The following is a 17,100-nucleotide window of genomic DNA, read 5'->3' as shown; positions in this document are numbered from 1 at the left end:
TTTTTTATTGTGAGAGTGCTGAAACACGGTAACACATGGACCAGAGCAGTGGTACATGCCCAATCCCTGGAAATGTTCAATGGATGGGACTCTGAGCTCCTGTCTTGGTGAAGGTGTCCCTGCCCGGGGCAGGAGGGTTGGAACTAGATCTTTAAAGTCCCTTCCAACCCATGCCATTCTATGAAATATATGTCATCAACATATATTTACAATACATATAGTAACATATATATTTAGACAATAAAAGGATCATCCACTTTTAACTATTTTAAATCAGACAACTATTCTATAATTAAAACAAAAATGTGTATTTTGGAAAAATGCTCCACCTAAGACTGACCTGTTTGATGGGCTTGATTTGGCCATTTCCATTGTAGCCAAATGCTAGGCAATGCAAATACTGCACCTCCTAAATTCCATTCTTTTCGTCAAGTCTTCTTACTAGTTCTGAATGTAAAATTCCTAGCTGTTAATTTTCTCTCAGGGAAAATAAATGCAAAAATCAATACAAATATTGTTTGTGAAAACAATGAGAAAACATGACAGAACAATAAATGGTCATACAGAAGTTTTTAATATTTGATTAAATCATCACAGTAATAAGAATTTTTACTGTAATGATAGGCAGTTCTACCACACTATTATAAATAAAAACATTAAGATCAATATTAAATACAGCTCTAGGCAACATCACAGATTAACAAAGAATGCATTCTTCATGAACCAGTATCTGAATGATTTAAAAAATAAAAAAATGCTGACACTTTCCCTCTTCCATCCACCACCTTTTTTTTTTTTTCAAATTAGTAACTTGAGTAAGGCGCTGCAAGTTTCAAGTTAGAATTTTTTTGTTGCACAGCACAGGCACACATACTTCATTACCAGAACCTCTACTCTATGTTTACCAGAAGACATTTTAAATGTCAACAGGGAAAGCTTAGCAGGTTAAGAAGAGTAAACAGAGATGCACACTTTATATGCAGCACTCGGGATCCACACAGAAATTATGAAACACAGCAGAAGTGTGAACTGTATTTTAATTCAGACAGTACAGTCTGTAGAATTAGGTGCACATTATTGCAGTACACACAGCAGTACTGTAACATCAGGTAACATCAGACATGGCAGAGATTTCAAAATCATTTTAAGTGATTTTTTAATGTGTAGTGAGTTTGTATTCTTCCACTGTACCAAAAAAAAAATCAGACAACAGTAATCAGTGTCACAATCTCCAGAGCTGCCTTCTGTAAATGGGCCAAATCCTGCTCTTTGTGAAGCTTCCTCTTCATCAAGTTTATGAAATGTAACAGAGCAAATTTTTAACCACTAGCATTAACTTCACCTGAAAGAGTACAGCTGGTTGTTGCCATGCTCCCATTTTCATACAGCCCAATTCCCTGTTTTAGTTCCGAACCTGTTTTTAATACAGGGCCTCATCACTCTGATCGCCCTGGCACATTCCACTTTCTACTGGTTCTAGTTGCTGCTAGATGAGATGATAAAATGCAGATGGCAGGTTTTTTACTAAGAAAAATCAATTAGAACTCAACAGTACACTTACTTAAGCACAAACAGTATTGTGCAGCTTCCCAGAAGTACCAGAATTTTGGTTCACTGTGTTATTGTACTTGAAATAAAATCATACTGAGTACTTTGTGAATAAAGATGTTTGAGGTAACTGTGATGAATGCCTTAGAGATACTTAAGGTTATGTTAGACTTTTAGTGTTTGTATTTTTGCCATTTTTGCTGTCTTGTGAGCGTAATTGTTAAAAGGGAGAAATTTTATACAACCCCATATTATAAAACATGATTTTTGTCAGCCAGATTTCTTAATTTTTTTCCTCCTTAATTTAGGCTTATAGCATATTGCCATTTTTCCTCTGTATGCACTTGTGGTGGTGGTCTGATAAAATGAATAGGAAACAAAACAACCTACTGTAATGAAGTTAGGGAACTGCCAGTTCACCTCCAAGTGTGTGTGTGTTGCTGTTGAATTTTGATGTCCAGCCAAAGTTTCAAGTACTGGATTCAATTCTGCCCTGCTGCTCAGGTGTGACTACATATAATTTACACCTCTATATACATGGGAAAAAAGAAGAAAAGAGTCAAAAGCAATCTAATACTTGCTTTCTCCTATTACTTTTAAAACCCTGCAGGTTTTTGGTTTTTTTAAATAAAACCTTACTGTTCCAGTTATCTGCTAGTAAAGAAAAAAGGAAATCCAAGGTAACGGCAGTGAAAGTTACATTTGAAAACGATCTTGGATGGATGTTGGATCATAAAGAACCCATTTACTTGAAACCCTTCATCTAGTTGTAAACATTTGCTAATCCTCCATTACTTGCAGAGGATTATGAATTATTCTATAAAATCACATTAAAAAGGTAATTAGTTATGTGAGATATTTACTGATTCATATTTAATAGATTTTTTAATCCATACAAATATAAATAAAGAATGGTAAAACTTCAAGAAAAATAATATACATTTAGTGCAAATTATGAGTTACATTTCTTCCTACCATGTCAGCAGTGGAATATCTTTTGTGGAGAAGAAAAATTAAAAATGACCATTCTCAAATTTTACAGGGGGGGAAGATCTCCAGTGTTGTAGCATGCATTTTTTACCAGATACACGTGTACAGAATTGTTCCAGCTCTTAAACTAATAGAAGAGCAGTATTTTTCCTTATACTGCACAACATTGGTATATATCATAGTGTTTTCAATAATACAAAAATTGCATAAGACCAGGTCACATCATTGATACTTTCTGCAGCAAAACCAGTATTTTTCTTTGAAATACTAGTTTCATCTGATTTTAGTTTTCTCATATCACGACAGCACACGGGTTGAAAAAAGTCTCGCGTGGTTCTGGCAAGGTATTACCTGTTCAATCTGGTTTTGTTGCAGTGGATCTGCACTGCCCCAACCATTTCATGATGTACAAACTCACACATTTAATGGCACAAGAAAAACCTCCCTTCTTGTGATCACACCTCAGTAACTCACAGTACATCTCAATATGAGAAACAACTGCTTCAAAAGGGCACACCAATTTTAAAGAGGCTTTGTTACGGCTCAGGAGAGAGAGAAATAAAGCTCTTCTGGAATGTAGAAAGGTGACGTGTAATAGTTAATATGTTTCATGAGTTAACACAACAGTTTTCAACGGTAAAAAGGGCAAGACCTTTCAGTCTCCACAAGATGGCTCAATTCAGAACGATCCCTCCAGAAACAGGGATTAGTAACACATCTCTTCAATGCTGAAGTACCAGGCTGGGGCTGGAGAATGGCACCACTTTGCACGGCTCACCCACTGCACTATCATGGCAGACCTGATGTCTCGGGACGCATCCAGTGCAGGACAGCAGCTCTCCCTTCCCACACTCCCATCAGCCTTCCTCCTTGCCACATGCTCCCCCAGACTGACTCCTGATTGCCAGCAGCACTGTTATGCAAAAACCCAGCTCTCGTCTCTGATTTTAGAAGTATTCCCCAGACTAAAGTGTTGTGCTATTCAACAAATGAACCTCCTCTTCCGTTTCCTCTCTCTCCTCAGCTATGGGTTTCAGTTGAACATTATGGAGGCGGGGTCTTGGTTTGCCGTCTGGGCCATATGACGGAGGATATCTTTTTTTGTTATAATGCCAAGGAGGCGCCTGAAAAGGATAAATGGAAGACTGATATTAATCCAAGCAGGAAAATAATGAAGCAGAACAAATCTGTAGCCAAGTCCTTTTTGTTGACAGGAATAGTGCAAAAGTAAACAGCCTGATTTTCTTATTTAAACAGAACCATTTTATTTATCAAAATGTTGAGGAACCACCAGTTTGATAAAACACAGCAATGCTGAGACACTGCATCAGATGGTCTCTGACAGCTGTAGTCCATTTTAATGAAATACAAGTCATACAAGTAGAGCCCATTACAATTTTTATTTAACTTTTTGTTTCTACAAAAATCAAATTTTGATTAGCATATGCCAACAAAAAAGTAACAAAGAGGGACAAAGAAAAGAGGTATGAAAAAGAAGTGATATTGATCCCATTTCATGAGGGAGACATGTTCCAACCTAGCCATCAGAAGTGATGTACCACTGATGGCCCCAAATAAAGCAAATCAAACTCCCCTTCCCTCCTTTTTTAAACCAGAAAGATCCTTCCAGTCTGACACACTGGCTCAGATTGAATGTATTCATAGGAGCACACTGTACTGGCCATGAAACTTTTGTAAAACAAACAACAGTTAATTAGTTTTTGGAGTTCATGGCTTTAGAAAAAAATAAACCGTGAGTAATAAAATAAAATTTTCATTTTCCAATTTAGATACTGTGCTCTTATGACAGGGTCTTTTAAAACTATAACTGTGAAACATCAAATAGAGTGAGACTGTCCAAAAGGATAATATCACAAGAGAAGCAAAGAGCGGAATGAATGAGCTGCTGCCCTTGTTTTATTCTGGTTAGTACATTTCAGTTTGTCTTATTAAAGGATGCATGAAATACTTGTGAAATATTAGCACAAAATGAGAATATAATTAGCATGTTTTGCACTTAAGCAGCTAAACATGGTGGATATGTTTAGTAGATATGTAACTAGCAACCCATGTCCAAATTAAGACAAAGTTTACCACCTATCTAAGGGGTTAGTTCACAACATCATGGTTAAAACCGTATCTAGATTCTGAAGTCAACAGTCAACACAGTAGCAGGCCACTTGGTGGCTAAGGGTCCCACTGCACATTTTGTAAGGAGTACACTGACTGCTGTAGGTAACAGCAGCAGAATCACAGGACTTCACTAAAAAATAAGAATATTTTTTAAAAATCATGTTGATAAAGGGGGATTAGAGGGAAAATCTAATGATGCAATTAAAACATGCTTGTCTTTGCTTCTCAAAAGATGTGATACGTTGCTATTTAACAGCTCTTTAAAGCTGTCCAGATCAGAAAAAGAAATTGGCATATACGAAAATCTTAATTTGCATTAGGCAGGGAATAAGTATTCCTAGCTGCGTGCTTTCCCACCTGGGGAATTCAGCAGATCAACCAGCAGATCTATGTGATCTCAACAACACAAGTATCAGAAAGTCTAGTTTACTTTCCTTTAATGTTGTGACTAACAGTATGTTCACATTTACAGCTTCATTTCTACAAATAGATTTTGCACATGTTTTTTATGGTTTAATACAAATTTTGAACATAAGAAGATTTCATTGTTCAGCCGATGTCATGAAAGCCCTGAACAGTTCACAAGTTTCATGCTTCCTGACTTCTAATGTGTCTAATTATGAGATCTGATATATCTAATCACCAAGGGTTCGACGTGCTGCTTTAGTTGCTCGAGATGCTCTAATATGTTCTTCTTTGTGATGATCCCCAAGACAATCCTGAAACAGATTATGTTATGCTAATAACTGTGTATGAAATCAAATTAAAAAAGTTTTAATCATAATGAAAAAGGATTAGAGCAAAACTAAAAAAAAAAAATAAAAACATAAAAGGAAAGGAAAGAAAAAGAATGGTTGCAGGAAAGCTAATGAGATAATCAAATGAAAATTTATTTGAAAGTCAGTACCCTTTCCCAGATTTTGCTTTTTTTCCTTTTTCTCCCAAAATGCTGAACACAACTGGCTCTTCATCACCCCAGAGTGGTATGTTGCTTGTATCAGGTACACATCAGAGTACCAAACTTTATCCCTTCTCCCTAAATTCATGTATTTTGAGATTTTAAAGGCACTGAAACTGAAATCTACTTTGTATTTCCTTTGTTTAATAGTTATTTCTCCTCACACATAATTATTCACATTTTAACAAGCCACAGTAAATGAACAAGGTAATAACTGTGTAAAGTCATAGCAATTGAGGTTTGAATCTGCCCTACAGGGCTGGGCTATTTGGTGTTCTTGGAAACAGACAAATTCAGACAAATGTCAAGTTCATGACAAGTACAAATCAAGAACAACTCCTTGGAGTGGATATTGTGGTACAAATTTGGAAGAGTGAAGCTCAGTCTTCTCTATGTCATCTGCACCAATTCCTGCACAATCCAATTTGGATTGGAACCAGTATGTTGATGTGTGTCTTTAAACAGGTATATTCAGTTTGCAGAGAATTTGCCAGCCAAAATATAAAGTAGTCCTTCATGTCCACAAGGCCATATGCCATGGCTAAATACCACCAGTACTAGTATTTATGATCTGCTCTTCTTGTAATGGACAGTGTGCTCATAGAATGTCACAAATTTTTAAAGTGAAGTTGGATAAAATAAATATTAAAGCCATCTATACTTCCTGCTGCTTTATCACAAAATAGTTAAAAATTTATAGAAGAGCCTGATATAGTTTTGCACTATCAAGCTTTCTTCAGAGAAGATTTTATCATCAATGTCAATGTTTGAGCAATCAATCACAACAGAAACTAAGAAAAGAATTATCATAGTAAATATTTTTCAGTGAAGTTCTATCAGTTCCAATTTCCCTCCCCAAAAAAAGAATAACGGCATGCCTGCACTAACTTCTAAGTGTCAGATGTCCTTTCCCCACCAGAGAAAGGCTTCTGCAAACACTACTTGCCATTCCTTACAGAGATGCATTGAAAAAAAAAAAGAAAAAGGTAGGAGAACATTTAAAATAAATTTGTTTTAAAGTACATCTGAAAAACAAACTTGGAAACCAATGCAATATTTAAATATTTGCCACATATAGCAGCAGTCCTTTTGCTCACAGGAAAACCAACAAAGTCTCAGTCTTATTTCAGATTTCTCATAGCAAGGACACTGATCAATCCTAAACATGTGGATGTACAGACAACATTTCATTCCCTGGGTGCCTTAGAAGACATGCTAAAGGAAAAGCAAGATACTGTGGTAGGAGCTGCAATGTTGCATGTCAAGTGTTTAATGCAAGAAATACAGGAAAGCAGAATGTCAAAGGAACAGCTGCACAGAAAAAGATCATGTAAAAAAACAAGGAGCAGTTTAGGTAAGAGGCAATTACAATGAATATTCAGTTTCCATGCCTGGGGCTTATTTATTTAGTAGATAATCACAGGACAACTCCCAACAGTCTCATTTACAAACATTCTAAATCTTAAAATTACCTTCCTGAAATATTTTGAATTGTAGAAACAAAAGTTATAGATTGAAGTTCCAGAACTAGCAGCAGTTTAGCTGTTAGTATTCCAAAAAACAAACGCCTGGTGGTAATCACCACCACTAGACTTCAGGAGATATTGACTGGATCATTTTCTCCTTTACTCTTTATAAACCCAGTATTTGTAGATGTTCAATAGCTGCTGATACACTGCATGTTGCCAGAACATAGATAATAAGAATGAGGAAGTACAGGCCCTAGACTGTGCAGTGCCAAGACTAAATTTCTGCAAGACAAGTTGTGTCTCCTCCACAAGCAAGTTGCACAGACCAAGCTTGCTGAATGGGAGCAAATTTTTAACAGAAGATTATAAAATTACTAAAATCATCTGCCCTCTTACTTGGAATACAAGGGAAATGTAAGAATTGCAGAGATGCTACAGCACAGCACATTCTTAATGAACAGCTGGGGTCCTCAGTTGCAATACCAAACTTACAGGTTCAAATATCATGATGCTGGTGTATATCCTGGTTCAAATCCTCTGATCCTAGAAGTGAAAATCACTGTATCTAACAAAATGAAAAGCAATGCTGCCACTTTACTCACCCGTTGTGTGTTACAAGGCACTGCCTCAGACCCAGCTTCCGGAAAATATCCACCACTATTTCCATTGGTGTGTGGTCTGTCACGGTGAAAGGGCTCATATCAAGTATGCTTCTGAGCTTCAAAGGTCGAGGGCTTTCTGCTGGAAGCGATGGGGTATGCTGGGCAAAACATACCCTGGAACTGCCAACAATCCCTTCCTGCTTCTTTCTAGCACTTTCTTTAAGAAAGAGAGGGAAGGGGGGAAAACAGCAGAGGAGGAAGAATTTACATTCTTGGAGTAAGATGTTAGTGCAGACAGACAGCTCAATCAACCCTACCAGACACTTTCATATATTTCCATGGCCACTGCTTAATCCCCAGGAAGTGTTTGTGCAGAATCACAAAAGCTATCTACCATTCAGCTTTAGTCATTATTCAACTATTTTTCTCACTCCAATAAGTAACTTTTATTTACTATAAAGAGGTGGAAAGGCTTAAAAAATAACATGCAGGAAGCACATAGATAGCTGCAGAAGAAACTGACAGGGAAAAGTCAGTCTCAGTTGACAGCTCCCTGTCACAATTCCAAGGGTTGTAATTATTCTTGTTTGAAACAGGAAATTTCTGACCACTCTGCAAATGTTGTCTTCTTGTTTAAAATGGGTTTATTTTGCATTTTTGAGAACTGAATCCTCTTCCCTTTCATATGTTCATAACCTGGGTCACAACAGCATTCCCTCCCATACCCTGAACCATTTCACACAATCATAGAATCACAGAATATCCTGAGTTGGAAGGATCATGAAGTCCAACTCCTGACCCTGCACAAGACAGCTCCAAGAATCACACCATCTGCCTGAGAGTCTTGTCCATTTCCTTTCTTAACTGTCTCTGCTTGGTGCTTGGTTGGCCTGTTCCAGTGCCCAACTAACACCTGGGTGAAGAACCTTTTCCTGATGTCCAATCTAAACCTCCTCTGACACAACTTCAGGCCATTCCCTTGGGTCCTGCCACTGTCACCACAGAGATCAGTGTCTGCCCCTCCCCTTCCACTCACAAGGAAGCTGTAACTGCAATGAGGTTTCCCCTCAACCACTTCTCCAGGCTGAACAGACCGAGTGACCTCAGCCACTCCTCATACAGCTTCCCCTCAAGGCCTTCACCATCCTTGCAGCCCTCCTTTGCATGATCTCTAATGGCTTTATAACTCTCTGATAATCTGGCACCCAAAACTGCAGACAATATCCAAGGTGAGGCTGCCCCAGTGCAGAGCTGAGTGGGACAATCCCCTCCTTTGCCTGGCTGGAGAAGCCATGCCTGATTCACCCCAGGACACGGCTGGCCCTCCTGGCTGCCAGGGCACAATGACTCTCTGAAGCCAGACAAGTCAAGACTAAGCAACCTCCACTGTACAATCTCAGCAGCTGAAATGAGTCTCACCTGTGAAAGCATTCTTAGAAGAATGTTTTGCTATTCCCCCATTTACTCAAGTAAATGCAAACTTAAAGCAGAATGGTGTCTGTAATAATTTCCAAGTTTCGGAAATTCATTCATGTACATCCTACATAAGGTAATACTATGGTATTCACAGCAGTAAGACCACAAGCAAAAAATTGACTGAAGTAAACAGTGTTATGTTCACAAAACATGTTTTTAAAAAGTTTCTGGAGATTTTTTTCCCTTTCTCAAGTGTCTCTGTTAAAGAGATACATATATATAAAAAAAAGCAGTTTAAGATGTAACTTCCACCACCGATTTCATGCACTAAATGTTACAGTTTTGTAACATTTTCTTACATAACAGTGTGTTTTTTCCTTTGATTATGATAGTAGCCTCAAAATCCACAGAATTTTTTTTGCCAGTGCAAAAAGCATTGTCACAAGTGTCACACAAGCACTAATACACAGAGAAAGGGCCCAAACAGGGCTTATGTGCTCATGCTCCCAGGGACAAATTTCCCATTTGAGAACAGAGCAAAAGACAAACAGAACAAAAAGCAGAAACCTAAAATAATTAATATTGCACTTATCTCTCCATCATACCACCTTAATTGTTATAACAACAGTAAATAACATACTGTCAGAAAGAAATACGATTTACATTTTAAAATTACTTGGACAGTGGTTCTCACAGAATACTGCTGGTCTAAAACGAGAATTACTCAATTTTGAAGAAGAACGTCAGTGTAGCATCACTTGAGGAAATGAGATTCTATCAAAAGCCTCAAAAACTTAAAAAATACCAGATATAGATAATGTCTTGACCTACTTGAGTATGACAACTTTTGTTTTTACAACAGAGATGAGCATTTTCTTCATTTCAGAGCCTGCTGTTGAAGATACATTATCATATACTTAAATAAACCTGGAGTCTAGAAACACACAGAGTAAATTCTATTTTAAATATAAAATAATATAAAACAATTGAAATTGGCACACATAATAATGCAATACTGAGATTTAGTTACCTATTGCAATAGTTAAATCTCTTCTTAGAGCAAAGCCCACTAGTCTCTGCGATTCTTTTGACATAATAACAGGAAAACCATTATAGCTGGTTTCGTTGATCAAGTTTTCTATGTCTTCAACAGTCATATTATCCTGCGTCAGAACTGCTAAAGGTGGGTCGCTTCTCCGAGGTCTCATCACGTCAGCAGCCAGTGTTGTGTGAGTAAATTCTTCCTTTGCATCCAAGAAAGGATATCCATTCAGTCGGATGTGTGCTTCATAGATGCCTTCCCTACCAAAGGCATCTCCTACCCACTTACTGGTCATGACTGCAGCCATTAGGGGCACAATATATTCCAGCCCTCCTGTTAGCTCAAACACAATTACTACCAGGGACACAGTCATCCTTGTCACACCACCTGCAAGCAAAATGGAAGCCAGTAACATTTGAGTATCAGATAATAATAATTTTAGAGTTTTCTGCCTTCCCTGCTATATACAAATATAGCTTCTACATGAATGGGCATGAAAGGTCATCTTGACATGACAAACATCCTTCTGTGTAATATCAACAGAAACAGACAGGAAAAATGAGCACGAAAGTTCTAGAAGTGAAAAAAAGAGTTGTAGGGAAAATTCAGAGCAAGGGGGGTAATGAAGGGAATTGGAAATACATGCAGTTATTAAATGTAAACTAAGAATAAAACTGTGTGTATCTCCATACCATTTCACAGTTAAAAGTACTGTGAAATGCAAGGAAATCCAGTAAGATAAGAATTTGGAAAAAGAATGGAACTAATGCTAAGTAGTCAAAGGTAGCAAGTCAACAGCTATGTTGTCCAAAGTATTAGGAATTTAATACTGTTGCTTCATCATAAAAGACAAACAGAATTATGAACTGATGAAAAGAAATCTCTTTCTTGGACAACAGTAGGACAGGGATTGCATTTCTCTTTTGCCACCATTTAAGATGTGTTTTTTCTGCTAAGGTTTCTGATGCCATATCATCATTCAATAAAAGAACAGGTCTTTCAATGCATTCAAGAGTGATTCAAGTCGAACAATTAAAAACAAAACAGCCTCTCCAAAACCTAAATTTTAATCACTAGTTTGTTTTATTGCCCAAATGCACTTTTCCTTAAAGAAGAATTTTACTTTTGCAGAATCTATACTAACATCTTTTAAGTTTAATTTCTGGGGCAACCAAGTTATAAGCCAGGACAGGACAAGACTTTCAAAAACACCTCTTGAAGTTTAGGTGCCCAACTTAAGCCTCTTCCCATGAAGCTGATTTTCAACAATCAGATTTGTTAAAAATACCTTACAGATTTTTAAAAGTTTTATTTGGACTATGAATTTCAAGAACAATTTTTGCAATTCACGTAGATGCGGCAGCAGATCACACCATTTCCTTCTAATAATTTTACCTGTACTTGACACTGTAAATGCTCTATTTCACACATCTCAAGAAACTAATTTCTCTGACCAATGTAGTAATGACATCTCTTGATAACAAATAGAGAAGGCAAACACTACTACTTCAATTTTTCTATTTCTCATCAAATTTAGATTTCACGTTATTCCTCAGATCACAAGGATCTGACTGTCTGGTCAGAGACATGTATTATTCTGGAGGGAAGTCCATACAAATAGGTGTTCCAAAACTCTACAAGTTTATATTTTCTTTCATTTTCAATAGTTATTTTTATATATGAAGAAATTGTTTGTAATATTTTATTTACCTAAGCATGCAGCAGCACCAACCATGGCATAAAGACCAGGTGTAATACAGTCAGCTCCAACTTCACACCACTCCTTGAAAATGAACCAGTCATGATGGTAGTAAGCCAGCTGCTCCACTGCAATTCCTACAATCCTTCCTGCTATTGCTCCAATTGCCATACTAGGTATGAACAGCCCAGATGGAACCTGCAACAAAAACAGAACTACTGTCATACTGATGGGAACACAGCTGACACATCACTTAACAAGTGGTTTTGTTGGTTTTTTTCCTAAAGAGATGCAAATGCTCAAACTGATAGGTTAAAACCATGTAAAGTGACCTTGGAAGTTAACAGAACTTAACAGAATGCTATTGGTATCTCTGATTGACCTGATAAGCAGAAACCATTTAATGAGCATGTTTGTTTATATCTTAGTGTATTTAAGAGAAAATCTACCACCAATACAGGACCATGAACTAGACTCACAGTGCCAACAGCACAATTCTTACCATGTACATGTCCAGTGTGAGCTGTGCTACTCATACCGTAAAGTGTTCCTTCACGTTCCTCAGAGTCAACACACGCTTACTAAACAGGACTGCCTTCCTAAACTGGTGCCTGACACTGCCATAAATTAGATGGCTAACTAAACAGGTCATTTCAAAAAGAGGCTTTGTACTATTATTGCTGTTTCCTATACAAATGAGTGTATATAGAATGCTAAATACACTAACAGAGAAAAACACAATACAATCCCCATTGCAAAAAGTAGGTTACCACATTAGGTTAAAAAAAACAACAAAAAACCCTCCTACTGTAATTTTAGTTACTTTAAATGTTTTTCTGCTATTAACTAAAACCTGAAAAGGCTACACAGCCTTGTCACACAACCATGGCTTAGTAAAATATTACTGCAAACTTGTTTTTATCAGCAGTTTCATATAAAGTAACTGTTGTGTATCTTTTCCTCTCCTTACAAAGATAATCTTTCCAAAAAACATACTGATACCTAAATGTCCCATTAAACTGTAAATGCCTGATGCTTCTTCTCACAGCAGTTGTTAACATCAAAATATTTTATACTGTAACTGAGGTACAGATGTGACTACAAAAAAGGAGTAGTATTTTTACTTTGTCTAAATGCACCTCAATCCATCTTGTTGAAATAATGTCATTAAAAATTCCATTCCTGGTGTAACAGGACACATCATGTAATTTTTCTTGTGCTGTACAGCTGTGAAATTTAAGTATTGTACAATTCTAAAGTTTAGATTTTTGCTTGTGGTATTCAATAGCTGGTACAGAAATGTATTTCAGAGCTGTTGTTGCTGTTGTTAGTATTATTACATTTTTTCTATATTTATGGTTGCAAAGAAGATTTCTAACAATAAACCAATTATAATTATTATTACCATTGTATTTTGTCTATTTGTGGTTGCAAAGTTGATTTCTAACCAACCAACCAAGAGAAAACAAACATAGCAAACTTTGTGTTAGAAAGCTAGTGCACAGGCCTTGAGAAAAAGTTTAATAATCCTTAATTCCTATACTGAATTACCTAATATTCCAGTGTTGACAGAGGTAATATTCAATGCTATCATTTTAGTCTAGAATTCAAATTGTGCATTTATACCTCTATTTTTATTTCCCACAATTAATTATGCATCTAAGCCCCTTTCTAACTGTTAAAATGCGGTTTTTTTCCTGAGTGAGATTCTTTCTTGGATTCTTACAGTACAACAGTACCCTGAAAAAAATCCCATATTTCCAATATAAAAGTAACTAAATAAATCTTTGAAACTGCCTCAGATCCTGGTGTGCTATACCAGTACGCCACAGAAATTCACTCTCCAAATGGAAATTGCATCCAAATTGCTTCTGGTCCTTTGGTAACGTAACTTCTTAATGCAGTAGTTCCTTCTATTCTTTCCATCATATAATAATGGTTACAAGTCTAACTGTAATTATAATTTTACAGCTCCATTTGTTGGCAGAAGCCCCTGAACCACAAATCACAAAGTGAAGAGGAATCCTCCCAGAGAAGTAGCAGAGAAAACAGTGAAGTTTTTCCTCTTCTCCACTTTCTTCTCCTGGGCTTGCTTTTGAGCAAGCTCAAATTATACAACAGAGAAAAGGATTTGTTTTGTGGTACATATGTCATCTTTGGAACGAGCAAGGATTATTATATGGATACAACTTTCCACCTTTTTGGTAGAGCACCTGCATACTAGTCATGTTCTGAGGCAACACTGTAACCCCTTCACACCTGTTAATCAGCATTTAGACACAGTAACGAGTCTGCTGCTAATAAGCAGCACAATGTAAGTACAAAAGCTGGAAAGAAAAAACAAATGCAAACAAACCAAAAAACGCCAAATCCCTGCCATATCAGCCTCCTGGTGATACATATTCACAGTAGTAATAGCAGCAGGAATGACTTTGCCCCACTGGCAACAGCTGGGTAGCTTTGCTCACCTCACAGGAAAAGAGCTCCTGTGGGGAAGACATGTGCTTGCAGACGGCTACAGGTCCAGAAACAAACCTGGAGAGCCCAGAGGATCCTTTATAATGATTTAAATGACAAAGTAATATATAATTTCTGCCCCCCATTTTGAATTTGCTTCTTTTATAGAGATAAAAATTAAAGTGCAAGTAAGTAACATTAAAGTAGTAACAGCCTCTTCTCCAGATCCTAGCTGACATTCTAACCAACCACATGCTTTAAAGCTTCCAAAAATTAATGTAGCACACTCCCATCAATGACAGAAACATGAGTCCTTGCCTATTGGCAAAGTAACAAATATATTCCCACCACTTCAGAAAATATTTCAACCATGCTGAAGTTCTGAGAAAATTAACCAAACCTAAATGAAGTATAAGCTCTACCATTCTGTAAATTAGTGAACTTTAATACACAGTGTGACCTTGTGGTGACAACCCCATGAGAAAGAGCTAGATGCACATGAACATGTGAATGGTAAAATAATGTCCTAGATATAAATGAAACACAGTAAGTGAATACAAAACTGAACAGATTGAAGCAGTCACATCACAGAACAGTCTGAATTATGGACCTAAGGAAGACTAACATTTAAAATACACACTACTGATTCCTCTTATCCATCAACCAACATATGGAACATAACTTCAAATAAGAACCTGCAACATCTTCTAAAATATCAAGGCATGAGAAACACTCCATGACATTATTATCCTATCAGTCAGAGAACAGTCGAGGTTGAATGTGACTGCCTCAGACTGTCTACCTCTTCCCGCGCAGGGTCACCTACAGCAGGATACCCAGGCTTGAAACCAGTCAAGTTATGAGTAATTCCACGTATGTTCTAGCACAACTTATTCCAGTGATCAAACACCCTCACAGACAGGAAGTGTTTTCTTATGCATGCTGTTACATGGAACTTAGACTTTTCTAAGACTTAGACAGTAACATGCTGTTACTTAGACTGAAAAGTTAAGGCAAATTTAAACACAAACTTTGCTTAGTTAACATTCTACAGTAAGTTTGCATTAATACACATTTGATAATGATGTAGCTGCAAAAAACTGAAGGGAGCCTGACAAGACAGAGAATGATGAAGGCACGACAGTTATGCATCATTCAGAAAACAGCGACAGATCGGGGAGAAGCTGAAGACACCTCCAAAACATATCTATGAAACGAGTGGGATAAATAAAAATTATGTTGCTTGTAATGGAGAAGAAATTCCCATTACAGTCACATGAACAAAGCCCACTTTCTCATCATGACATGCAATACTGGAAAATACAGCAAAAGAAATCATCAATGTCTCCCTTTAACATCTGCAGTAATTACACATATGTGAACCATGAAGAGAGTGGATGTAAGAACTACCACCAACACATAGCATAAGTGGTACAGCCTATTCTTCTTCAAAGTAACAGAACTAGGGAACCTGAGTGGTTATGCTTGAACTTTGCTGTGGGAAATTTTAGAATTATCCCTTACTGCTGAATCAGGCTCATAAAAACAGCCATCCATCCACACAGTTACTGCTCCCTATTGCATTTAGCACACGTTTCTATTCAGCTGAACAAAGGGCTGCTCTGAATTTAACTAAACTTAATACCATTTGCTATAACACTTGCTTATTAACCAAAAGTAAAAAGACCTTTTTTTAGAAAGAAGTAACAGGACAAAAAAATAAACAAAGCTGCTAACTTTGAGAGATGGAAAGTGAGAAAGGCAGTAATTAAATAATCACAGCAGATGACACAGTTACTGCATTCACACTTACCTTGATACCAAAGGTGAAGACTGTCATGATTATTTTAAATATGAGTGCTAAACACAACTGCCATATAGCTGAATAGACTCCAGTGCCTGCTGGACGGTCAGGAATATCATCTACTATTTTGCTTGCATTCATATCATTTCTGTAGTCACAGAGCGACGAGGATTCTAATGGCCCACAGTCTGTGAAGAGCTCCTTAATAAGCTCACTGGTGTTTAGCCTTGTATATGGATTAGGAAATGCAATGACAGCTGTTATTGCTGCAACAATAATAACCTCCAGGACAGGATACTTCCCAAATTTTGTAGATTTGCGTCGCCGACACCATGCAATATTGGCTCGGATGAAAAATGCTCCCCAGAGCCCACCAAATACTCCCAGAAGAATAAAAGGAAGCAGTTCAAAAAGGTACCAAGGAGTGTGATATTCCACATAAAAAAGAACTAGGCGGCTATTACCGAAAGGATTGATGGACCTTAAAACAAATGCAGCTACTAAAGCAGCAAAAAACGATCTCCATAAAGTTTTCAGTGGGAAATAGTAACTGACCTGCAAAAGACAATACATGAAAATTATTAGTGATTCAATTATAAAAACCTGGAAAGATAGGTTTATGCATGCATTAGAGTACTGCTGCTCACATGGTTTAAGATTAAAAAAACCCACTTAGATTATCAATATTATTCCTATCACTTGGAACACTGACACTCCAGCAGATCCCACAATTTAGGAAAGTTCTACAATATCAGATACAAAGTCAATACCACAGCAATGTTGAAACCACTGCTGTTTTAAGACCATTAGGAAATGATGCACTGTAATTTAGGCTTAGAAGCTGCTCTGTTTATAAGTGCCTCCTTTTAGCCATCATGAGAACCAGGGTGTGTACTGGCTGCACTCTCAGATTTCCTGCTAATACTTTCATCTCTTTTCAACCTACATTGAAAAGTTTCTCACAGATCTGTTATTTTTAAGA

General features: G+C 37.1%; 1 protein-coding gene across 2 annotated transcripts in view; it reads right to left on the bottom strand.

The window, feature by feature from the left end:
- Nucleotides 1-553: 553 nt before the first annotated feature.
- Nucleotides 554-17,100, bottom strand: part of CLCN3 (Cl-/H+ antiporter 3) — a 65,239-nt gene continuing 48,692 nt past the window's right edge. Inside the window, exons 9-14 of one of the 2 annotated variants that reach the window (XM_085058670.1) lie at nt 16,128-16,673; nt 11,869-12,055; nt 10,147-10,545; nt 7,701-7,917; nt 5,315-5,390; nt 554-3,662 (exon numbers count right to left, since the gene is read on the bottom strand). In XM_085058670.1, the coding sequence (XP_084914796.1) occupies nt 3,504-3,662; nt 5,315-5,390; nt 7,701-7,917; nt 10,147-10,545; nt 11,869-12,055; nt 16,128-16,673 (1,584 nt within the window). In that variant the 3' untranslated portion in view covers nt 554-3,503. The remainder of the gene's footprint in view (nt 3,663-5,314; nt 5,391-7,700; nt 7,918-10,146; nt 10,546-11,868; nt 12,056-16,127; nt 16,674-17,100) is intronic. The other variant, XM_085058672.1, reaches the window with a different exon arrangement.

The sequence above is a fragment of the Lichenostomus cassidix genome, chromosome 4 (genome assembly GCF_008360975.1).
Source record: "Lichenostomus cassidix isolate B80296 chromosome 4, HeHo_3.0, whole genome shotgun sequence".
Lineage (NCBI taxonomy): Eukaryota > Metazoa > Chordata > Aves > Passeriformes > Meliphagidae > Lichenostomus > Lichenostomus cassidix.
This window is presented reverse-complemented; position numbering and strand designations above follow the sequence as displayed.